Here is a 26,524-nt window from a genome sequence, read left to right as displayed (position 1 = left end):
GGCAAAAATCAAACCGCGCGTCTCCTAGAAGGGAAACTTGAAAAGAGGAAGCGGCTGCTTTCCAGCATTCTGCCTCAGGGTCTTACTGCCCACCTACCTCTGTTTCCTTGCTGTGTTTGCTCAAACGGAACGAAGAGCAGGGAAAGCCCCTCCCCTCCAGGCAAGCAGAGGGGAAAGCTGAAAACATGCAGGAGGGGGAGAGAGAAAGAGCGCGCGAGCTGGCTGGCTTGGGTGGGTAGGTGAGGGAAAACTTTTGCCTTCCTTTCCTCCCTACCCCTCTCCTGCATTCTTAGCCAGCTGCTTCTCTGCACACCCCTCTCCTGCTCCTTGTCCCTTCTGTGTTTTTCCTTCCCTCCCCACTTAAAATGTGGTTAAAAAGCATGGATCCACATGGATCCTCAGGATCTTTGCATTGGGTCAGCCCAAATTCACCATCAGATCACATAGCATGTCCATGGCTACAGCCTGCCCCCCAAAAATCACGCACCCACTGTTGCCTGGGGCTGCAATGGTGCAAAAACGTGGTTAAAAAGCATGGATCTACATGGATCTTCAGGATCTTTGCATTGGGTCAGCCCAAATTCACCATCAGATCACATAACATGTCCATGGCTACAGCCTGCCCCCCAAAAACCACACACCCACTGTTGCCTGGGGCTGCAATGGTGCAAAAACGTGGTTAAAAAGCATGGATCTACATGGATCATCAGGATCTTTGCATTCAGTCACCCCAAATTCACCATCAGATCACACAGCATGTCCATGGTTACAGCCTGCCTCCCAAAAATCACGCACCCACTGTTACCTGGGGCTGCAATGGTGCAAAAACGTGGTTACAAAACATGGATCCACATGGATCCTCAGGATCTTTGCATTGGGTCAGCCCAAATTCACCATCAGATCACATAGCATGTCCATGGTTACAGCCTGCCCCCCCCCCAAAATCACGCACCCACTGTTGCCTGGGGCTGCAATGGTGCAAAAACGTGTTTACAAAACATGGATCCACATGGATCCTCAGGATCTTTGCATTGGGTCAGCCCAAATTCACCATCAGATCACATAGCATGTCCATGGTTACAGCCTGCCCCCCCAAAATCACGCACCCACTGTTGCCTGGGGCTGCAATGGTGCAAAAACGTGGTTACAAAGCATGGATCCACAGGGATTCTCAGGATTTTTGCATTGGGTCACCCCAAATTCACCATCAGATCACATGTCTGTGGCCACAGCATGAAGCACAAAAATGATATATCCACTGTTTCATTCAGAATGTTTTTTCCCTTGTTTTCCTCCTCTAAAAACGATGTGCGTGTTATGGTCAGGTGCGTGTTATAGAGCGAAAAATACGGTACTTGTTGACTGAAGCATGCAGGAGGTAGGCCCTCAGGCACAGTGACTTATATGCTGGAAAGCTGGTGCAGCAGTTTGTCATTAAGTCGCTTGTAATTACTCAGAGGTGGGAGTGCAACTTGAATAGGACAAAAGTGGCTGGTGCTACCAATTCTCCAAGGTAGGATATAGCATTATGAATCATTAATTTTTCTTTCCTTCTTACCCATTTCCCCCATTACTTTGATAGTTTTGCCCTTTAAAATGATGAGTTTAACACTGCTTATTTTAACTTCACAGTTAGTAGGCATTACACTGAAATAAAAATATTTGAAGCCAATATGAAGTAAGAAATAAATGTGAAAATGTCACAATGATAGCTAGGCACTTTGGTATTTAAATAACTTTTTCTGTTAATATGCTGATTCAACTGCCTAAGACCCCAGCACACACCAGACACAGGGTTGGAAGGCAGGGTACATGTTGGATTGGGTGAAGGTAGACATTGTTCTCGAAACTACCAACATGAATTTGATGAAACTGTGGGAGGCAGTGGAAGACAGGAGTGCCTGGCATGCTCTGATCCATGGGGTCATGAAGAGTCGGACACGACTAAACGACTAAACAACAACAACATCCTTCTGTCCATGAAGCTGGTTTTCCACCAACATACCATAGCTGGTTTGACAGTCAATGTGAAGTGTAAGAAAGCTCTGGCTAAAGCAATTAGAGATTTGAATAAGAATTCGTCAGAGGAATCCATGGACGTAAATTGGAATACAAGAGTCTGCTCCAAAACAAGAAAGCTGGATATACGATAACCCCATGGCAGGAATTGGGACTAGCAGTAATGGAACAGAGGGAAAACAAACTCTGGGAATTGGTGGCCCAGGGTTTAAATGAAGCGAGACCATCACAAAAGCCTCAATTCCTGCCTGGACAATCATATATACCAGTAGCATAGAATGATTTATCCACCTACCTGAATGGCAACCAGCCTCCCGTAATGAGAGAAAGGTCCTTATTTCCTTTCTGAAATCAAATAAAGCTCCTGGATCTCTATATTCCTATGTAAGGAATACATAGAATGGTGGGTGCCTATCCTGGCTGGCTTATTTACCACCATAAACAACATGGGCCAAATGCCCTCTGGATGGAAAATAAGTATTCTTTTCCCGGTTTATAAGAAAGGCAAAATGATCTGCAAAACTATCTGCCAGTTAGCTTGTTATACAACTCCTCAAAGCTATATGAGCAGTATCGCCTTCAAAAATTTATCCGACTGGTTGCAAAATAGCAACATTATTCATGAAGTACAAGCGGGATTCAGAGAAGGGCACAGTCCCATTGATCAGTGTTTTACTCTGAACCATATTATAAGGAAATATACTAAGAACATTAAGAATAATCTTTATGTAGCCTTTATTGATCTTTCTGCTGCATTCGACTTTGTTAATACAGAGTGTGGGAGAAATTTCAAATTGCCAACATCAACTGCAGATTTCTGCTATTGATCCAAGAACTATGCAGAAATGAGGGTCAGAGTAGTTTTAAAATGATGGTATGACTGATGTTTTTTTAAAACGTCATGAGGAATGCAAGGTTGCATTCTTACCCCTCCTTACTTTCATATTAATGATTTGGTGCCATATTTAGCCAATGCAAACTCTCCCCCTCCAATAATTAGGAACAGAAATATCTCAATTTTGATGTATGCAGATGATTTGGTGCTCCTCTCTCTTTCCAGATTGGGCTCAAAAATCTCTTGGAGGTGTTCGGCACATACTGTTAACAGGGAAGTCTGTCTATAAAATACTCTAAGACAATGATTATGATTTTTGGCAAACACAGTCCTAGGTATAAATAGTGCTTATAGAACAAACGTAGTCTATTAGACACCTGGGTATACTCATTAGTGAAACCCTCTCTTGGAAGTTTCATATGGAGGCAGTGAAAGTCAAAGTACAGAAAACCATAGGGGCATTGATAAAGTTCTGTTACACGACGCTATACTCTTTACCATCAGGAATTTCAGCAGCACTTTGTACAGAATCCAGGTGGCCGACACTTAAGGCAAGAGCGGACTGCGCTCAGTTAAAGTATATTTTAAAAAATTGCTACTATGCCTATTGAGTGTTTTCCTGCTCTGTGCTATATGGAGTTGCATGATAATCAACTCTGGGAAGCAGCTCGTCAAGATGTTTAGAGTATTATTATTTTCCAGAACTGAGCTTTGCTCTGACCTTGATTAAGTGTCTATTAAAGGATTGGCTCTTCTAGAAAGAATCCAAAAGGAACCTACAACTAATTAGAAACACCAAATTTCCCCATTGGTGTCCACTCTTGAGAGCAGAGCATTTTAGAGCTAGTTATCTGACCAAGCTCTCACCAGCTGCAGTAAGAAATGCCTTTATTGAGCTGTATTTCTCAGTGATGCCCACTGCAGTCTTAGATGGATGCTACAACAAGAACCCATACGCAGACAGACTTCATATTTGTGGTCAGCCACAGGTGAAAGACATCACTCATTATCTGTTAACCTTTGTTCATACATGCTTGGTTTCTTTTGAGTGACAATAATAGGTTCATAACACATAGAGTGGGCCTCTATGTGTTGCTTAATACAAATTTGTCATGGCCTTTGCATTGAACAATAAACTTATCAGCTGCATTGTTTCATGCCTGTAGCTGCATTTAACCAATCTCCAAATCCTAGTTTGGAGGATCAGGAGTATGTAGCAGTAGGTTTGGGCTTGCATGTTCCCTTCTTCCTTTTCTCTGCACAGAAGGGGAAATGATTAGATCAGTCCACTTCTAGTGAGTGGTGAAACATAGTTTGCCATTATATCCAAATGCTGCATACTATAATTTTCTAAACGCCCATATTAATATGGGATTGCACTGTTAGTTCTAATCATTGGGCTGCATTGTGGACTTTATTTTATTTTATTTTGTAATCTGCATATAGCTATCTAATAGTTTAAGGCTCAGAGTCTCACCTTCAGGTTTAAATTGGCTCCAGGCAGGCAATCTGTCATGTCTTATTATCAAGTGGTTATTTATTTTAATGGGGCCTTGACTGACAGCAGGGAGCAAACCACTGAACTGTGAACATGCTTGCAATGAAAGGTTTCTCTAATGACACTGTGCTTTGGCATTGTGTTCCTCCACTTTTTAGGAGAGTGTGGGTTGGTTTGACTGCTCATTTAAATCCTAAATTTATTTGCAGTTGTATTAGTTTTGTGCTATACAATGCTCTTAATTTTAAGGCTTCTTGAGAATTTATGGACAATCTGTTTTCTGGATTTTTTTCCCTTTTAAATCAGCATTGGTAATACTTGATACTAATTTTTCCTTCCTTCCTCCCCCTTTCCCCCCCCATTACTTTGATTTTTGAAAGCTTTGCCCTTTTAAGTGGGGAATTTAACACTGCTTATTTTAACTGCACAGAGTTGTAATCCATAACACTTTAATGAGCTAGGACACTGAAATAAAAACATTTGAAGTTAAAATCAAGTAAGAAGTAAATGTGAAAATGTCACAATGATAGCTAGACATTTCCCCTGAAAATAAAGACCTTTCCCTGATAATGTGCTACTTAAAGGGCCTAAGAGTTGTCCTTTGAATTTTTCAAGTTTCTGTTGCAGAATAATTCAGCATATAACACACACTGGGTTGGAGGGTGAGAGGTGCATGTTGGATTGGGTGCAGGTGTCCCTCTGCCCTGCCCACTTTTGCCTGCTAAGCGTACCTCCTGCCAGCTGCCATCAGGGCAGAGCTTCTCCTGCATGCCAAATGTGTGGGAAGGCAAAAGTACTATGGCAGGATTCTCACTGGCAGTAGCCAGTGGAAGGCCACAAAATGGGGCATTCCAGAGGCAGAGAAAATGGGTGGGTTACCAGTTTGGTATCTGCTGGAACCCAAACCAGTCCCATGGCTATAGTTTCTTTAAGGGAGAACACAGGGTCTCATGTCTTATTAAGGTTCCTGACTAACCCAAGGAGAGCAACAAACACAGAGATGAAGCACGGAAGGGAGCTCTAGCTGATGTTGTAGCAAATCATCCAAGGGAAGTTCTCGTGAGACTGTTATCCTGGATAGGCTGAATTGGCTTCAAATAGTCTGAATGAGGAAAGGACCCTTGGAAACGGAGCACATGGCACAATATAGTCCCTTGGGGACAAACACTTTAAAGTATTGTGTTACTTAAGGAGAGGAGCTATCTGAGGCAATAGATGGATTTGATTCCAGCCACTGCCAGGCATGGAATTCCAATGTTTCCCACCACAAAATGGACAGGATATTCATAGGGAGCAGGGCTGAGGGCCATGAGCCAATCAAGTGAGGTACCCTAAGTCCCAAGCATATTTGTAACTTCAGTACGTAGTGCAAAGCTGAAGGGATCTATTAAAGGCTATCAGTGATTGCTAGCCATGATGGCAGTTTTGTGCCACTGCAGTTGTAGAAGAAGAAGAAGAGTTTGGATTTGATATCCCGCTTTATCACTACCCTAAGGAGTCTCAAAGCGGCTAACATTCTCCTTTCCCTTCCTCCCCCACAACAAACACTCTGTGAGGTGAATGGGGCTGAGAGACTTCAAAGAAGTGTGACTGGCCTAAGGTCACCCAGCAGCTGCATGTTCAAAGTCACGAACCCGGTTCACCAGATTATGAGACTACCACTCTTAACCACTACACCACACTGGAAGTTTGCTTCTGAATGCCAGTTTCTGGAAACTGCAGTAGGGATGAGTGCTCTTCCACTTTCACCCTTAAAAATTCTATAGATCTCATGTCTCTATATGGCGCCAGAAATGGATAAATTCCTTGGGTTTTTTGAATGGCTTGTTTTAAATGTTTTCTTCAGTAGGCTGAGCCCCACACAGATTCTTCTGCCAGCACTACCCCAGATTTGCAGTACAATCTGATTGCTAGTCCAAAAGGTATTGTTTTAAAATCCATAAGATGACAAAGAGACAGGCTATGGTATCATTCAGAGAGGTTAGGCCAGAGCTATGAAGGATACTTGTGTTGGCTGATTCTGCTTTTCATTTGATGCACAACCACAATGATAATTACAGTGGTACCTCGGGTTAAGTACTTAATTCGTTCTGGAGGTCTGTTCTTAACCTGAAACTGTTCTTAACCTGAAGCACCACTTTAGCTAATGGGGCCTCCTGCTGCCGCCGCGCCGCCAGAGCACGATTTCTGTTCTCATCTTGAAGCAAAGTTCTTAACCTGAAGCACTATTTCTGGGTTAGCGGAGTCTGTAACCTGAAGTGTATGTAACCTGAGGTACCACTGTATTTGTGAAAGCTCCTTCACTCTACTGAGCTGCTCTGTGTTAGGTTCTGTGTGCTTTTGTGAAGGGTCATGGTTATTTAGCTCTTATTTAATTATTGCATGAGAACCACGATGCTCTTTGTCACATAGGGGGTATCTTGGTCCGTTCCAGTCTCTTGGTCCATGGTCCTTCTGTGTCCTAGACATAGATGCTGATCCTTGGCTTCTTTTTGCTCCAACAGAAGTTGAAGGAGTATCTGGAAGGGCGGAACCTCATCACCAAGCTTCAGGCAAAACATGACCTCCTTCAGAAGACTCTGGGAGAAAGTAAGTCTGGGAATCACTTGTCATTTGTGTCAGCCCATCCCTCGTAATTACTGAATTAGGCAGCTGACTGAGCATAACAGACTTGGATTATCAATGCTAAGTGGACAAAGTCATGTTTTATGAATTTATTATTCAATCCCTACTGCACTGCTTAAGTAATGATGAAAGGGAAGTGCTTAATGAGCCAATAATGTGCATCATCTATTTGTTTAACTGAAGCATATGCCTATTTCCTCCCCCCCACTTTCCCTATTGATTATAACAATCCCACAGAATCAAATTGGGGTAATCCTAGTAATTACTTTGTTTCTCCTACCATGCAAATATTCTTATCATTTAAGGAAATGTTTTTTCCCCATGGACTTGCTTGCCTTTCATCTCTGTGTGGACTCTTTTAAGAAATCCAGGATAAAAGAGGTATTCATAGGTAGAAATGGAGGTAACCATTCTACCAGTGCAAAGCCTGTTGTAACTTCATTAAACTGCTTGGACCACCAGCAGCTGGAGCTGGAATGATTAGTTGTCTATGACACTGACGTTGAACCAAGGTGCCACCAGAAGTTTATGTATCTGACTGCCCATGAAAAACCCATCTGTCCAGCTTCTGGGGAAGGGCAAGGCGAGGCAATCCTAGACTCGATAGAATTATCTGTTCATATCACAACAAAGACCAGCTCCGGCTTTCATTATAGCTGTCTTTGTTGATCTGTTTCCCATTTACAGGATTCAGGCCTTTGGGGAAAGGAGCTAAATCAGAGGGTTTGTTCTGAACTGTAATACGTTATAAAAGTCTTTTTGCCAACACTTCCTTTCATTCTTGCAAAATCTGCTCTGAGCCATATGGCTGAATACCTCTGGCCCAGAATTAGCTGCTTTGAGTACAGCATCTTATTGGTACAATGAATACAGTGACATGACATTTTTTATTTCTTCAAATCATCTACGTGTGCCTATGAACATTAATGTGAATAGTTTGGAAAGTGCTTTGCATTCTGAATCCACAAATTTGTTGGATAAAGCTGTTTGTTATTTTTAAATTGACTCTGATCCATAGGAAGTGAAATGAAGCAATGGACACATTTTCCAGGTTTTCTGGCACAAGACACTATTTGTCTATCAAAAAAGTAGAACAATGCATGCCATTTCCTGGGAGCATTTTCTCCCTCTGAGTGTCTGAATATAATGCTCATGCTGCTCCTGTGATGAATCACATTCCTGGGTCATAGCTGACTTCCCCATTCCAGCGTATGGCTCTTCTTAACCTGCCTGACCCGCCAAACTGACTCCTGCAGAGGAAAAAGACAGAAAGCTAAATGTCTTTCTTTTTTGGCTTTCTAATGTCAGAGAGCCCCTTTTGCTTCTATAATGCTGTTGTGGATTGGGTTGAAATGTGGTTGCAAAGGTCTTTGTCCCTGAGTTTGAGCCATTAAAACAACAACAACATGGGTGCAATTGTATTGCAGAACAAGGAACTTAGAAAAATGTATTTCCTTGCAACCTCAAATCAGAACACTATAAACTGAAGCAATTTTAGGTCCCAATCCTAGCCAGTTTATAAATGCTATTGCAGTAGATAGTGGGTGACTGAAATCATAGAATCATCCTTCTACAACTTTAGCGCTGAGAAAGGTCATTTGGCAGTGTGCCTGACTTGCCTAACTTTGGAGCAACTTGATAGGGGTTTGTGTCTTGCCTCACCCCCCACTTCCCTTTAAGGTGACATTTGGCTTCATTTGCCAGTTATTTTAATCTGAAGATGACAAGTTCCGTTAATAAAAAGTACCAGCAGATCTCTCTATCTGCGAGTAATTATTTCCCTGCCTTCCATCTGCATTTGTCACTGTAATACTATAGCCCTTTGATGTTGCCACAGCCGTGTAATTTATACATATGAATATTCTGTGATGGAAGTAGGACAGATGGTAAGAAACTCTGGTTTGGAATAATGCTGCTATAAATTATGCACCATTCTGGGTAATTGAGGTTTATGTTGGGAGGGAGAAAGTGACTGTTCAAAATGGGTTATTTATTTTCCATGATCAACAATTAGCTTCATTCCCATCACTTCATTTTTAATCTTGAGCTATGAGGCCAAGTCCTTAGTTGATGCAAATCAGCAACATTCCATTGCATAAGGCAACTTAAAAACTGTCTGAGCTCTGATATGTGCCAAATAATTTGTGCGTCTATCCTCCTCCTTTTTTTAAACCCTCAGTGTAGTATTTTTAAATATTGCCTGTATCAGCACTAGGCATTGTGGTTTGGGCCCTTTCCTTCCAAGCCATAACAAGGTTGATGGTTGGTGGAAGATTGGTGGTTCTTTTTTTTTTTTTTGTATAGAAATATGATTCCAGAAAATATCATTTAAAACCATGACTCCTGGAATAGATGGGATGCTGGCACCTCGTGCTTGTGGGATAGCAAATCTGTGAATGTTTTCAGTCTCTCCAAGTGGTTTCATAAAACACAATCTCTCTTCACTGCTGATTCCTTCTGGGAAGATGTCGGAGGGAGAAGTGGCGTGGCTCTCCTTTGGCAGTAGCAGTCAACAATTATTGCATCTCTAGAAAACCAATTTCTGAAAACAATGCTTTCCAAAGAGTCTTCAGGCAGCTTGGAGCTGCTTTGTGCATTTCCTGGTCAGCCATGGAGGAGCCCTGCCTGCGGGGACGTGCTCTCTTGATCTCCATAACAACAGAAGCAGCCGAAGAGTGGGGGGGATGCTCAGTCACACTTCTTTATTTATTTAAGCCCCCCAGTCCCTTTTGCCTCCAAACCAAGGTTGAAATCACACCCATCCTTCCTCCTGTCTGCTACAAGTCTCTCTCCTTTTGAAACATAGCTGTTTTTCTCTTAACAGGTCAAAGGACTGACTGCTCTCTTGCCAGGTAGGTGTGGTTCCAAGCAGCTTTGTTGTTTCAGTATCTTCCACTAACCCAAACAGTCCTTTTCTTGCAAACAAAGCACTTGCCAATCCTCCTTCAAACTGCTACTCATTTTGATGGCATTTCTTATGTTTGTATTTTTTCCTAAAAACAAAAAACAAAAATGCAGCTTCTGGAAATGTAAGCTTCCATATGAAAGCCTTTGAAGCAGCCTCCCACACAACGGCCACAACACAAGAAAGGACTGAGTCACATGCAATGCTAAACTGTGGCTTAGCACTATGTGCATAAGCTAGAATGAGCCCATGGAACCTTGGGCTTGTATGCTCCTCACCCCCACCCCAAGACGACATGTCTGATGTTGGGGAATGGCTTCCATGAATCCTTGCTTCTTGTTATGTATGAACTGGGTGTTGTGGCTTGCAGACACTAGTTAGTTCAAACTCTGGTTAGTTAAAACAAACTAGCTTCATAATTGATGGCTTGAAATTGGCTTATTTTGAAATTTACCGGACTGTTTTAAACCACTGTCTTTGGTTCGTACGTAACAAGTCACCATTCATAGAAACAGAAAATGAATGTTTCAGAATTCCTTTCCCCTGACTGCACAGAAGGGAGGGGAGAGGAGCGGGGAGACCACAAGCCTTCCCTTGGCCTCACTTGAGCTTGAGTGCATATCACTAAGCCAGTCTTTGCTAACCTGGTGCCCTCCACATATTTTCAGCTGCAACTCTCACCATAATTCCCAGTTTTCAAAGCTTGCTGGCAAAGTTTATTGGATGTTATGGTTTTAAACATTCAGAAGAGACCAGGATGGCGGTGACTGCATTCAAACCATGGCTTAGCATTAAGTGTGAACGGACCCAAAATAAGACATGCTATAGGCATGCTATTTAAGTAGAGTTGTTACGACTGTGTTTACCTGGGGCAATTTGGATAAATTGATATAAATTACCGAGAATTCTAACACATGGGTTGTGCTGTCTAACTTGGGTCTAAGGGCAGAAATAGATACTAGATGTCAGGAACTGGCTGGACGCACAGGAATGGTGGGAGGAACCAGCTGGGGAACCACCAAGGGAAAAAGGCTCAGAGCCTGGGGATTGATGGTGGGATGACGATGAGTGGTCAGAAGGAGAAGAGGGAGAAAACTGGGAGGAGGAGGTGTCAGAAGCTGAAGAGGTAACAGGGTTTAGTGAGCTGGGAGAGTCTGTGGCAAAGAAGTAGACCCAGAGGCAGAAGCTGAAGCAGGGGAGGAGGGAGGCCAAGAGACAGAGATGAGACCAGAGATGAGGCATGGGTGTCTCTCACTGCGATGAGTTCCCCTCCCCCCCCCCCCCCCCGGTCTCCAAGAACCAGGAGAGGAATGAAAAGGGAGGAGGATAAGTAAGCTTCACACAGAAGAAATCTCAGATTGCTTGGGGAAAGCCCTGGAGAGGAGAGGACTTACGCAGCTGTGGGGAAGTGGGGACCTCTGTCACAACAACTCCTTCATCGGGGCAAGACCTACTGGAGATGAGTTGCTGTTCTCATTAGGCCTGACATTCCTGTGCAGATCTTGTTTTTGCTATTAAGGAGTTAACTCCACATGCTCAGTGTGATTTACTGCTGGCTCACTCCTGTCACTAAACAACAATGGGGATGCCACCAAAAGTGGAAACTCATGTCAAGTTGTCCTCCCAGCCCCATAAAGTTTAGGCAAATCTACACACATTGTGAGATCATCCTTGATGCCTAATGGAACTGGGAAACAATATAAATATGTATATTTCAATGACACGAGGAGAGGGTTTGGTTTTTGCCAATTTGGAAAGGGTATGCCAATTAGTTAATATGCTGTCATCTCTTTTCTTCTTTTTTCCCTGGTCTAAACACCTTCCATTTTTCCAGGCTAGAGAAGACATTGTGCTCTGCTGGAACTCCTCTTGTCATGGGGGATAAAAAGCCCTGAAATAAATACCTGAAGAGCTTTTGATTGTTTAATGGGGATGGGGAGGGATCAGTCATGGAAGGGGTTTTCTTTCACTTTGGCCTATTGACCTCATCTGGTCTGACATGGAATTGGATTGCAGCAGTAGAGAAAATAAACGTTTTGTTATAACTGGGCCCGGCATCAATCATGCTATCATAAATGTCACCGTATATGTGGAAATAATAATAGAAAAATATGACTTTTGATGAGGCCTTCTTTGAAACATTGCAGATCTCCAAATTGCCTTTCTGTATTGGCTTAGAAGTCATGTACATGTGGAGAGAGTGCGAGCGCATACATGAGCCTTTCTAACAAAGGGAGGGTGATTATTCCATATCTGGAGTCATTACTTCATTTTGCATTTCTCATAGTAAAGCAGAGCTGACAGGTCCTAATTAGGGTCTGACAGCTGTAATAATAAAATATTATTCATTGCAGAACAACATTAAATATTGGGGAATCATTTAGGGTTGATAATTTAAAATATATTACATTCCTGTGACATTAATCTCTCCCCCCCCCCCCCGCCTGCCACCAACACCATCCCTGCAGCTTGGTCATCCTTTCTTTTTCATCAGAATACCTCAATATTAAAAGTGCCATTATGGTTCTTAAGTGTGCAAGCAAGATTGCTTTCCTCACAGACTCAGCAACCATCTGTCCTGGCGGGGAGTTTAGTTTCATGATCCAGGGACTCTTCAGTAGTTTGTATCTTTTGCAGTTCATTTGGCAGAACAGAAATGGCTGAATCAGAAGCAAAGCTGGAGAGAAGACAAATGGATCAAGGCTATTAGAGCTGATTTGAAACATCTTTTCGAGGGTAAAGAGAAGTGCTCCCACATAACAGGTGGATGAGCTGAATGAGAGATACTTGAGGACAATTTTTTTGACATAAGATCAATAAAGGTTGAGCAAGGTAGCCCTCCAGATGTTGTGGATTACATTTCTGAATGAGAACATCCAGTGGTTAAGAATGGTGGACGTTGTAGTTCAAAACATCTGAATAGCACTCTGATGGCCTCCCTTTGCACTAGAGCATTGCCATTGCGCTCTGCATTTACCACCTCACATTCTCTTGAGCCACAACAGATTTTGTTAATGCATGGATCTGGCCATATCTTAAGGGGATATTTACACTTTCTACTGGAGTAGAAGCTTCTATCAACTTGTGTGTTTTGATAATATGAAATCCCACTCCTATGCAGTGGACTGCTGCCCTTTGGTAGGTTGTTTTTTTAAAAAAAACATCCCTAAAACTACTACATTCGTACCTTGGAATTCAAACAGAATCTGTTCTGGAAGTCCATTCAACTTCCAAAATGTTCAGAAACCAAAGCGTGGCTTCTGATTGGCTGCCAGAAGCTCCTGCAGCCAATCGGAAGCCCCTTCAGACATTTGGCTTCCAAAAATAGTTTGTAAACCAGAACAGTCATTTCCATGTTTGAGGCATTTGGGAGCCAAAACGTACAAGAACTAAGCTGTTTGAAAGCCAAGGTACAACTGTATATGAGAAGCAAATAGAAGGGCATAGCTAGAGCTATAAGATTTCAGGTTCAATCTCTGGCCTGAAACTCTGGACAGCCACTGTTGCTCAGTGTTGTAGACAATACTGAGCTCGATTGGATCCTCCTCCTCCTCCTCCTCCTCCTCCTCCTCTGTACTCTTCCCATCTGACTGGGTTGCCCTAGACACTCTGGGCAGCTTCCAACAGATATAAGGTAGCTTACTGCGTCCCTCTCTACAATGAAAGCAGGCACAACAGAAGTTAGAGAAAACTCTGTGAGACAGTCACACCAAATGTAGCTTCACACATTCTCAGGATGAGCCACTCACATGGCTGAGTAAGTACCTGAGTTCCATAGATGGAACTTGCAAAAATCCTTAAATAAGGGAATTACAAAGGACTAGCTGAACTTCCATTGACCTTCAGGACTCCAGAGAAGGGTTCTTAGTCCTTCTGTTGGTACCAAGCATATACCGTCTAGGTACCCTTCCTGCTTCTCCTCAGAAATTCTATCCAGGCAACATCCTCAGCTCACATTGCATGTGGTCAGAATGGGTGGCTGCACATCACACAACTTATTTACTCTTTTGTAAGGCTACTCCCATACTATTTATAGCAATGGTATATGTATGCTGCTTAGCTATCAGCTCTGTCTGGTGGTATAGTTCCTTGCACTTAACAAAGAATTTAAGTGCTTCTGCCCTCAAATGAAATGCAGTCAGGACAAGAACTGTCTACAGATAAATGATACAAAAGGTTCTTATTTCCTTCCCTCCCTAGTGGAGAAGGCTTGGCAAAAAAAAAACCCCATAAAAGGCCATTCCTTCCTCTTTGAGAGCCAGTGTGGTGTAGTGGTTAAGAGCGGTAGTCTCGTAATCTGGGGAACCGGGTTCGGAACTCCGCTCCTCCACATGCAGCTGCTGGGTGACCTTGGGCCAGTCACACTTCTTTGAAGTCTCTCAGCCCCACTCACCTCACAGAGTGTTTGTTGTGGGGGAGGGAAGGAAAGGAGAATGTTAGCCACTTTGAGACTCCTGAAGGGGAGTGAAAGGCGGGATATCAAATCGAAACTCTTCTTCTCTTCTTCTTCTTTGGATCATACACTAACATCCGAGAACACAAACAGTAATCACGAGGCCATTTGTAACATAGGTTGTCATTTTAGTGTGGTTTAATTTGTCTGTCACTTTCCTTTTCTTGGGCATTTGTTTTAATAAAGAAACATTAATGGGTTTATATTAATCTCCACAAGAGAAACAATTTTGCGTTTTTCCCTCCCCATTGTGGTTCTAAATCACTCAGAAGAACTCACCTACCTTAGTGTGGTGCTGACTGTAAATTATCACTAACTGACACGAGAATGATGGAGGTTTATAATGGGTTTCTCTGCAGTTGGAAGTAAAAGGTTAAGTATAGCCTTATGTTAGCAATAAGCTTTGCTGCATCCATTTTGGGCTTTTATTTTAGACCACTTAATGTTTCTGAAAGTCAGGAGTAAATGAGTGGGGGGTTTTCTGCCTCCTCTCCACCCCCAGGAAGAACCATTTATATACCAAGTGAGCTGGCATTTGGATTGTAAGTGATTATGTTGACATATGCCTTTGCTTTCTTTTCCTCTTCTTGCTCCTTGATCAATAATGGCTCGTCTTGACTTTGGGATCAACAGCAGACGCAGTTCTACCATAAGGAAGCAGGTAATAAAGACTTCATACAATTACAGAAAGATTAATTGATGCCATTTATATGATTGCCAGATGTTATTTCTTGCCACCAATATTTCATAGCGGGGGAAATGATGGGACCAACCCAAATTACCTTGGCCAAATCAAGACAGCCGCCAAGTGCAGTCCTCAAAGGAGGGAACGCATAATCTCCTCCTTACTCAAAAGAATCTGCATAATGGATTGTTGTTTCAAGGAAAAAACCTAAACCAATATTAGTTTTGTGTTTGATAAATCACTAAGCTTATGAAGCTCCAAATGAATACTTCTCTATTCAGACCTAGTCATTACTAGCAGCAACACTGAACCCTTTTGGGGAGTGATTATGTCCACAGTATACAACAGCAAGCTGCTTCAATTTGACACAGAAGGGCCTCCAAACTTCAAGCCTATACTTGATGGGGAATATTTAATTGTTTACATCTCTTGCTTTTTCCTCTTCTCCGTCCTTTTTCTCTAGATGATACTATATGTTGTAGATTTGCTGAGCTGAATGCTAGGGGAAGATAGACTCTGCTCTGATCCATTTGCTTGGGAGGGAGTGAGGCATGTCCAAAAGTCCATTTTGGGGGCCTAATCTGGCCTCTGCAGTTTATTTCCTGGGGCAAAATCTTAAAAAAAGCTCAACAACTTTGGGGGTCAACAACTTTAGTCGGCCCTCACACATGTTCACTTCATCAAATCTGGCCTCTCTTTGAAAAAAGTTTGGACACCCCTGGTGTCCAAACACATAAGCCAACACTCTGGTTCAAAAACAGTGTAAGCAAAACAAAGCAATTGCTTTCGAAATGTCCAGGGGAAGCTCTGGAGTGGGCAGGTCATCTTGAGACAATGTATTCAGATAACTGAGTGCATAGTCAGTGAGTTCAATAGACAGGGCTGCTCTGTGGTCCTAAGCTGTTGCACATGACATTGGAACTCCAGGGACACAGAGAGGGAGAGGGGCCTTGGCAGGCTAAAGGGTCTTGGGCAAGAGCATCTCTTGATGATATTTTAGTATACTTTGTTGTAGGCTTAGTATTTATCCTTGACTCACTTGGATGTAACACAGCAGTGTGAACTGTTTCATATAGATGAAAACTTTCATGCCCTCTCCACTTTGTGTGTGTGTGTTCTCTCCCCTTATCCTCTACTGTCTGGGGCCTCTGAGTTTGAAGCTATTGCCCTCTAATGGCTTTAGCCAGTATAAGCAGTGTATCATAATTCTCCTATATACTCACATTTATGCTACTCAGCTTATTGCTTCTGTCTACTCTAATTTTTTACTAGGGTTCTTGGCCGCTCAGCTTGCCTTCCTCTTCTGCTTTGCTAGATAGGATTTTGTTAAATGTGCATGTGTGCTCCACCAATAAGAGAAAATCCAATATATATATATATTGTCCCTGGTGGATGATTTACAGCATTGTAATTTGGGCACGGGGGACGCAGGTGGCGCTGTGGGTTAAAGCCTCAGCGCCTAGGACTTGCCGATCGAAAGGTCGGCGGTTCGAATCCCTGCGGCAGGGTGCGCTCCCGCTGCTCGGTCCCAGCGCCTGCCAACCTAGCAGTTCGAAAGCACCTCCGGGTGCAAGTAGATAAATAGGGACCGCTTACCAGCGGGAAGGTAAACGGCGTTTCCGTGTGCGGCTCTGGCTTGCCAGAGCAGCAATGTCACGCTGGCCACGTGACCCGGAAGTGTCTCCGGACAGCGCTGGCCCCTGGCCTCTTAAGTGAGATGGGCGCACAACCCCAGAGTCTGTCAAGACTGGCCCGTACGGGCAGGGGTACCTTTACCTTTACCTTTACTAATTTGGGCACAATAATAAAGAAGCTAGGTCATATTGTCATGGGACAGGGAGGACCTGATATCTTTTTCTAGGCCAGTTTTGATTTGAGGCTTCACTTGTTCATGTAGTAGTTGGTTTTTTAAATTGTTAATAACTTGAAGCATACAGGAATATTAAGTTAATTTCTCCATAAAGTAGTCTGTTTCTATTTTGAAGTCAATTCTATATCAGGATAACCAGCTCCATGTGTCTATTACTGATGATGCCTTTGCCACTGAAGAAATTAAAGACAAAATATTTTGGCATAACATATTCCAAATAAGATATGTAAAAATTCCAATGAGCTTTTTCTCATTGTAAATCCAATTCCTTGTTGCATGCAAATGTTTGCTTTTATCCTCCTGTACCATGAAGCCTTTTTCTCCTTTTTTTGGAGTAGAATGAAAGGATTTGTAAGGCCTTTGATTTTATTTATTTTTGTTTACATAACGCACATGGTTGGGAAATGGCGGAAAGGCTTGCCGTGATTTGTATACTTGCCTCACCCTTCCAAGCTATACAAATTAGAGGCTCTTTTATTTTCTAAGTACCCTTATTTGAGGGGGGGTTTGTTTCCTGCCATCTGCGTGTTTTTCTCTTGCAAATCTCAATCTTTGAATACCTGAAACACTTAATTTCTGGAGGCTGTGTTGTTGTGTTTACGCACCTGAAAAAAACTCTGTAGAACTTCTAAGATCTCTCATTGGATTCACCAGTGTTTGTTTTCTGTCAAGTCACACCAAATGCTGCAAATCTCCCTTTGCTGGTGGAGGAGCAGCTTGGGCTAGACACAGGAGCGCTTTGTCACACCCTACCTGTCTCTGCTCGTCCCAGCATCCCTCCATCCCATAGTGAGCTCCCCCTTCTGCCTGCTGATGGAAAGCCTCAAAATGGAGCATTCTGGGGGAGGAGGAATATCTGAGCCAGCCTGGCATCCCCTAGATGCCCAACCAGCCCCACTGCCACCGCAGCACTATGGGGCCTGATTGGAGCCCATTCAAAGGTTGGTGCAGAGATTTCCATTGCTGCCCTCCTGCCCCCTTCCACATACACACAGTCCTCCCTAGCCATGCTGGGGATTGCAGACTAAGGTACTATAATGAAAAGATAGCTGAAACAGCAGGGAATTATTACCTTCAATATAACCACAACACTGAATAATGGCAGTAATCCCTGTTTAAGCATTCTCTATGAGGGTGAATAAATTCCAACTCCAAGTTTAACCTAGACTTTCTTTGAGAGAGAGAGTGCGAGAGACTGAGTGTGTTCTGGCAGTTAAAATACAGAAAATCCAATAGCTATTAATGACTCCCCCCAGTGTGTGGATACACAAAGAAAGCATATATTGCACAGTGTCTGCCGTGTAGGAATTTTGTGATGGGAAGTATCCCTCCACCTGTAGCCTTTTCCGAAGAATGTTCATTTCGGAACTGTATCATTTTTTTAAAGCTGCACTATCATTTGAATATTCTTTTCATTGCATATTTCTCCTTTTGTCGTTCAGGATTCCAGCCAAGCAATTCCCCTGGTGGTAGAGAGCTGCATACGATTCATTAGCAGACATGGTGAGTTTGGAGATAGTCAAGCTAAAGTATAGTTTGTTCTGCACAGTATTCAAGTAGCCTGTAGAAGCATAGTCAGGACTGTGATCTGAAAACACAGGAGGCAGCTAAAGCTAAAGCTGGTCTCAGTCTTGTTTGGTCCTAGATGAGAGACCTCCAGTCAACCCTGTGGACATTGCCTTGAGTTTCCTCTTGGAAAGAGCAGGAAATATCAGTGAAATAAAAGGCAGGACAGAATCAAAATGCATAAGTAGAGCACAGCTTGTGATTGTAGGACTGCCTTTTAGAAAATGCCCTGGACATTTTGAATTAAAGTATAGAAATGTTTTAAATAAATCTGTAAAGTTTGCATACGGTGATTTTTCTACTCAAGCTAACTGCATTCTTATTTTAAAAATTTAATCAATAACTTAATACATTTGTATTAATAAATTTACATAAGTATTTAATAAATGGGTAATAATATTTTATGGAGCCATTCTGTTTTCTGAACTGTGACACAGGAGCCAAAGGCATACACACATATTATAGGTTTGGTCCTTCTGGATTTCTGATACGTGATTCTTTTTCTTCCTGTTTGCTCTATCTTAGCATTAAGGTGTTGCTTCTTTATTCCTTTCAAATCAATCTTTTCCTTCACCTTATGAGTTCTGAGATTTCAGCAGGCATGTCCTGTGTATTGCTGAACTTTTAGTCAGAGTGGAATGGTATCCCTTGTTCTATCAGAAGGCTATTTTGTCTATTTGGGGTTGTTTTGTCATAGTTCTGCCAAGTCTTCCTCCTGCCTGCAGCCCTTCATGTCACCTCTAACTCTGTTCCAGAAAGGTTTTCCCAACCCTCTGGAACAGAATTTGGGTGCACATAGGGGGAATTCCTCTCTCACATTGTGGAGATGGAAGCCTTCATTGGATCAGGAAACATGTATCAGGAGGATGCTACTCTATGTATTTATATCATTTATCTATTTATGTTCTTCCATTTGTATTATGCCTTTTTTCCACCATGAGACCCAAGATTTGTGTGGTTACTCACCCAATCACTGACCCAGACATGCTTAGTCTCAGCAAGATTATTTGTTCAAAAATCATAATTATCACAATTTAAAAGATTTATGAAATAAACACCGTTCCACAGGAAATAAGGTATACTCTGACATAATTAATTTATCTTTGGCTATATGATATGTTAAAATAAATGGCTCTAGATCAAAGCTTTGCATGTTGCTGGTCCCCCCCCCCCCACACCCCTATCTTCTTCTAGCGAACACAAACATACTTTATGTGTAAGAGACATTTTGTTATCTGATAACAAATAGCAGATTTTCTCCCAAGTCATTACAGGCTGCATTTCTGAAAATGATCTATGAAAGAAGTGTTCCTTAGGGAACATAGAGTCAGATCCAGTCTTTGCTCCATGAATGGAAATCCCCCACTGCTCATCAAAGGGCCCTTCTATTCAAACAGCAAAGATTTTGGATCCAACCCATATATGGTAGAATAACATAATGCACTACAGTCTTCAAAAATTGCTCACCATATATATATGCAAACAATTTATTAATAGAAGTTTTGACACATCTTTTCAGTTACGCTGCTGTTATTTTACTTACTTACTACCTACATTTCTATACTGCCCTTTATCTGAGAACCACAGGGCAGTTTACAATATAAAAACACAAAAATACATACCTTAGTAACACACACACAGTTTAAAAGGCTACAGATTGTTTAATTGCCCAAAGGCCTGGGAGAACAGGGATGCTTTTGCCTGGCTCCTAAAGATACCCAGCGACAGTGCCAGACAAGGTTCCCGGGGTATAGTCTAGAAGCCTTCATTTGGGAGAGGTGGTTAAATAGGATGTCTGGGCATATTGTTAAGAAGTTTTACCACTTCTGCGGATGGCAAGGTAAAAATATATTCCATATCCAATTGAACATCCTGATGTTATCAAATTTGGGACCTGCTTCCTGTCCGCATTAACAGTTAAATCTTTCAGTTCATCTGGAACTAACTTATAATTTAAAATAAACATTACATTTCACATCTGTTTCAGAATTTTAAATAAGTTTCAGATTTCTTGGCTCAGTTATTCTGGGTGCTTTTTTTTTGCAAGTTGCTCTAGTGGCAGGTCTTTTGTAACCTTCTTCCTCTATGCAACATCAGCCAATATGATAGCAAGGTACGATGGGCTTAGATCTTTATAGTATAAAACTGTTCTTGGTTTTCATCATGGTTGTGGGTGTATAAGTTCCGTTCTGGTTGCTGTTGCCAACTCCTTCTTTCCCAATAGTCTCAGGCCACAGATTCAGTCGTTCTGACTCAAGGAACAAGGCAGTTGAGCAGCTCGGCAGCTGTATCCATGACTGAGCATCCCTTTTTAGGATCCACTCTGCTCACCCCAAAAGGGGGGAGGGGCTAGAAAAGGTGCCTTAAACATAGTATGCCTCCCTTTTTCCCTGACTGGATTACCGTGCCCAGTGGAGTCACCACCTAGCGGTCGTAAAAGACAATTGAACTTTGGAACATGGAATATTGTCATTGTCAAATAACACAGACAGCGAACGTCTTGAACACAGAACTGCCATCATTGCAAGAGAGCTGTGACGTTTTAACATCGATATTGCAGCGCTTCAAGAGACTCGAAGAGCAGGTGAGGGACAACTGAAGGAAGAAAAAGGAGGCTACACATTTTTCTGGAAAGGTCTATCTGAACAAGAACATCGAATACATGGGGTAGGCTTTGCTATCAAAAACGACCTTGTGAAGCTCCTGTCAGAAGTCCCTACTGGCATTAATGAGCGACTCTCAACCCTTCAAATAAAGCTCACCAAGAACCAACAGGCTACTATTATAAGCGCTTATGCACCAACACTGGATGCTGATGAAGACATTAAAGAAGAATGTTACTCACAGCTGGATACCGTCCTATCAGAGATGCCTAAGGAAGATAAAATTAGCCTCCTGGGTGATTTTAATGCAAGAGGACTCATTGTTAAAACCTTGTTTTTGGAAGACAATCTTACTCGGCTACGAGTGATCACAGAAGAAGAAGAAGAAGAAGAAGAAGAAGAAGAAGAAGAAGAAGAAGGGTGTATAAATGGCCAAAGTGGCATCCACCAGATGGTGTTGGGACTAAAAGTCCTGTCAATTTGGCCCATGCTGGCTGGGGCTGATGGGAGTTGGAGTCCAGCAACATCTGGAAGGCATCAAGGCATCACATTGGCTACACTTGTGTATAGTGTTGAAGGTCTTAAAGCAACAATTCTGAACAGCTTCTGGCCCATCCTTGCCCACCATGCCCCAAACCTCAACTTCCTAAGCTGTTTGTAGAATGTAGGTGGTTGTCTCCTGTGAAAAAGTAACATTAGGTATGGTATTAGCTGTCACCTCCAGATTTTCCACCCAAGATTCTCCCTCATTCAGTATGGATCTGAGTATTGAAAAGGTTTAATCGGATTTATAACAGTAATAATTCTCCATTTATAGTGATGAGAATTCTCCTTTCACATAAGCCTGTTCCCTGGATAACAATATTTGTAATTATACTATCCAACATTAAAATTAAGTACCATTTTAGTTATCCCGCCAGCTGTGTTCCAGGTGAGTCTATCTAGCTATCTTAAGCTCTTCTTCTTATTAGTGTTCTCTAGTCTCTCTTTTCTACTTCCTCAAGGGGATTTTCCCTGGAGGCTTATCTGGCCTAGGGATGGACATATGTAAGAATAGAAACATTTCTCTAGTGATTACTCCTGGGCAGTAAAATTATTCCTATACAGTTATGGGATTCATATATAAGAAAGCAAACTACTGATCTCCTTTATTGTTTCCTTTTAGCATTGGTTTAAGTAATCTTTAAATAAAAGCAAGATTCGTCTACACTGGAGATAATATGAATTTCCTCTGCTGCTGTTATCATCCCCTTCTTGTTTTTGGTACTAAAATATTATGAAGAATCAAACAAGCGTCTGCACTTGATATGTGATGAGGGATTATCCTTCCTAGTAGAGAGCTCCTTACCCTAACACCTTAGGACCACCATCACTATGATTTGCTTTTCTTTCATACTATGTAGCAATGTATTTTCTATAAACCATTTGATAGGTTCCCCTAGAATTTCTGCCTTGACAATTGATCTTAATTAAATGACCTGAAGTGTGACCTTTGTCTAGAAAATCGGTCATCTTAATTGACTTGGCACTGTTGTTTCTCTATGCTTAGCCTTTTGTTTTTTAAGGCTCTGCATGGAAAGGCACAGGATTCTGATTCAGCACCACATTCCCACCAAGGTTTGTACTATGATTTACAGCTAATGGGTTGTCTGGAAGAGCTAAATCATGACCCCAGGTTCGGACAATGTGCTAAGTCAAACCACGGCTTAGCACAACACAGCAGCAGAATTGCCAGAGAGGAGCACAGCAGTCACAATCTCCTCTCCCAGAACCTGCACATTTGCAGCTAAGCCATGGTTTGGCTTAGTGTGGTGTCCAAAGCAAGCCGCTGATTCAACAAAATCTTATCTTAATTTGATTTTCTAGTCTGAGTGAACCCCGTTTGAAAAACTGCCATCTAATTCATCTTGCATTATGAAAATTTATTGATGCTACCAAAAATCCTCTTTCAATGATGGTAGTGTTAGTATATAACACTTCTTGAACAATTGCTTAATTATTATTAATTTAGAAGACACATTACACAATCGTTAAGATGCTGGTTGTCCAGGAAATGCAGAATTAGAGCAGGGGTAGGCAAGTGGTCTGTAAAGCTCAACAGCCTTCTGCTGATTTTCTTGGCAGCAGCAACAGCTGCACCAAAGCAGAAGAAAGTCAACCGCCCAGTTTCCTTTGTTGCGCCAATGTTCCATTGTCTTTTATAACAGCCTGGCTGTGGTGGTGTTGGCAGCAATGAAGAAAACCCAAACAAACCACCCAGTGTTCTCTCTTCTGTGATTTCTGTTGGTCTCAGGAACACTCAGTCATCATTGGAGGAGCATCGCCGGCACTGGACAAGATTGCAAGTGATCCTCCTCCCATCTCACCCTTTTGAAGCATCAGAGAAAAGCTGCAGGCTTTTGCCTCCAGCATCATCTGACTCCTACAAGCAGGCAGGAGGTAGATTCCTGACAGGAAGGAAGAAGTCAATGCCAAGTTGGAGAAAGGCCCTAAGGGGGCAGAGTAGGGCTGGGGCTGGTGACCGATGTTCTTTTGGGGCTTGCTGATTTAGAATTTGTTGACAAAGCTCCATCCCATTGCAGCCACGTGATGGTGCGCAAGCAGGACATACTCAGGAAAGACACACACATGATCACTTGCTCCCTTTCTCCCCAGGCCTAAGCTTTCACAGAATAGCCTCTCATATGCTTGAAAATGATAAAGTAAATGCCTTAGTACACTCTAAAGTACAGTGATTACTTCAAACTTCTGGGAGCGGGAAATGTCCCATGAAGGCACCACCATCTATAAGAGTCAAACATGTTATTTGTCGTCCTGGATGCTATGAAAGTAGTTCCTTGGAATTGCCTCTAATAGAGCACAATCTGTGTGCAAATGTGCACCATCTGTTTCTCTTTCAGGCCAAGATAAGTTTAGCAAGCCTTGATGTCATTCCTCGCCCCCTTCCTTTCTCTCTCTAGAATCTTTCTCATTCCAGAATTGCTACCCTAAGAGCCCCGCTGTCCTAGGAACCATGGATGCTTCCTCAGTGCTGTATGTCTTTTAGAAGCCATTAAAATCAGTCTTATTGGCTTCCGGAATGCTAAAGTGAATTTTAAAAAATTAAACGAATACTTTTTAACAACGTATGAATTGTGCCAACTTATTGCTGTGGATTTAAATACACCAGTGCTGGTGTGCCACTTTTAATTAATTTTAGCTGTCAAACAAGTTGGATTAACGTGTTGAAATTTGCAGTAGCCCGTGCACAGCGGAATGATGAGGAGTACGTGCCACATACTCTATATTACTTTATTTACACTTCAAAGCTGGTAGATTACAGAAAAACATCTTGCCTCTGCCAGAGCAGAGAAAGCAACCTCTCTCCTCTGAAGCACGGAGAGAAACACAGTGTGAACAGTGAAAAACAGGAAACCAGTGTACGTCACATCCAGTCTCCTTTCCCATGAGAAAACCCAACAGCAACTGACTGTGGAATGTAAACACCTGTCTCGTGACAAGCACTTCGCTGCACAGTGAAAGAGAGCAGAAACCAACATCCTCCCCCTTTCTGTGAACATCACTGGGCAGCGTGTTCGTACAATATCAGTACAAACCCAACTTCTGCACATAGGTACAGTGTTGATCCCTTGATACAATCTTGGACAATACATCAGCAGGAATTTCATTACCTGGCATATAGGACACCGTTACGAGTCCCTTCTGAATACGTTCCCTAGCATGTTGCACCTTCAATTGCAAATGCTTCGTGCTTTGCTTACAACCTTCAGAATTCAGCAAAGCCAAACATGCTTTGTTGTCCTGGTAAACCTGGATTGGACATTTGACAGGAATTTTCATGTCTTTGCATAATTGTAACAACCATTCACAATCCTTAAGTGAATAAGACAGTGCATTCAGTTCAGCTTCACAAGTACTTAAGCTAACTGTTGTTTGCTTCTTGCATGACCAATCAAATAGACCCTGATTGTACATATAGCAAACTCCAGACGTGCTTTTCCTGTCTGTAGTGTCACTTCCAAAACTTGCATCTGCAAACATCTCAAGACCACCAGACTTCTGATTGTTAAATCTCAGTCTGTAATGCATAGTGCCTTTCAAATAGCGCGCTATGCGTTTCAGAGCTTTCCAATCCTTAACAGTAGGATTGTTGACTTGTCTGCTTAGCAAATTACAGCTAACAGCAATGTCTGGTCTTGAACATCTGGCAATGAAGTTTAGCTTGCCTAGCACACTTCTGTACAGTGTAGTGTCAGAAAATGCTTCTTCAGTGTCATCTACCTGATAACCTGTTATCATCGGTGTGTCTACAGGGTTAGCATCCATCAGGTTTAGTTTGCTTAACACATCAGCAATTTTCCGTGACTGGTGTACTAGAATGTTACCATCTTGATCTCTCTCTATTTCCAGAGATAGGTAGTTGTTTACCTCACCAAGATCTTTCATGTCAAAGTGCTCTTTCAGTTGAGCTAGGGCGTTATTGTACATTGTGACATCTTCCCAAAAGAATAAAAGATCATCAACATAAAACAAGCAATACAGCTTCTTTTGCCCCTCTTCTTTGACAAATGCACATGGATCAGCTTTCCCTTGCTGAAAACCTAGAGAAAACAATACCTCAGTGAGTTTTGTGTGCCAACACCGTGCACTTTGTTTGAGACCATAAAGGGACTTCTTCAGAGCACAAACAAATCCCTGTTTTACCTGTACGCCATCAGGTGGAAGCATATAAAGTGATTCATCTAGAGATCCGTACAGAAAAGCTGTATTCACATCATGGTGACTAATGTGTAGATTCTCCTCTGCAGCTAGCTTGAGCATAAGCCTAATGCTCTCATACCTCACTGTGGGTGAGTAGGTCTCGTGATAGTCTTCACCTGGTACCTGTGCAAAACCTCTGGCTACCAATCTGGCTTTGTGTCTGACTATCTTGCCATTTTGATCAGTCTTCGCTTTGAAGACCCATTTGCTTCCAAGCAGTTTCATTCCTGGAACTACTGGAACAAGTTCCCATGTTTTGTTCCTTTCCAAGGAATCAAGCTCAGCCTTCATGGCATTTAACCATGGCTCAGCTTCCTTTGAATCCAAATCCTGGATTTCTTGGAAACTTGAAGGTTCAAATACCTTCTTGGAGCTTTTAACAGCTGTTACTGCTATCTTAGCAAACTCATCAGCAAATCTCTTTGGAGGTCTGCCTTTCGTGGCTCTTTGTGACCTGCGAATTAGCCTTAGGTCTTCAACACTCTCCTCTTCCTTCTTAGGAGAAAAGTGACCTATTGTGAACAATGGTTCCTCCAATTCTTGATCAGAGCTTTCAGAGGGTCGCATAGAGGCTTTCGCACTCTTGAAATCCTCTGAATCACCCGATTCAGTTTCAGACTCAGAATCAGAACCTTCATCAGTGGGTGTGGGTTGCTGTGGCTGCTTTTGACTATCCTCAGTCTCATCACTGTCATCAGGATAAC

At 42.3% G+C, this 26,524-nt stretch overlaps 1 protein-coding gene across 8 annotated transcripts in view; it reads left to right on the top strand.

Moving 5' to 3' along the window:
• The window catches only part of SRGAP2 (SLIT-ROBO Rho GTPase activating protein 2), a 215,113-nt gene that overhangs the window by 155,520 nt on the left and 33,069 nt on the right, over positions 1-26,524 (top strand). For 5 of the 8 annotated variants that reach the window (XM_079978967.1, XM_079978965.1, XM_079978966.1 and 2 more), the window contains 4 exons: positions 6,857-6,941; positions 9,802-9,829; positions 14,969-14,996; positions 18,333-18,393. In XM_079978967.1, coding sequence (XP_079835093.1) covers positions 6,857-6,941; positions 9,802-9,829; positions 14,969-14,996; positions 18,333-18,393 — 202 coding nt within the window. The remainder of the gene's footprint in view (positions 1-6,856; positions 6,942-9,801; positions 9,830-14,968; positions 14,997-18,332; positions 18,394-26,524) is intronic. The other 3 variants (XM_079978969.1, XM_079978968.1, XM_079978964.1) reach the window with 1 other exon arrangement.

The sequence above is a fragment of the Podarcis cretensis genome (assembly GCF_951804945.1).
Source record: "Podarcis cretensis genome assembly, chromosome: 6".
In the NCBI taxonomy this organism is placed as follows: domain Eukaryota; kingdom Metazoa; phylum Chordata; class Lepidosauria; order Squamata; family Lacertidae; genus Podarcis; species Podarcis cretensis.
Note: the sequence above shows the minus strand (reverse complement) of the source record. Positions and strands in the feature narration are given on the sequence as shown.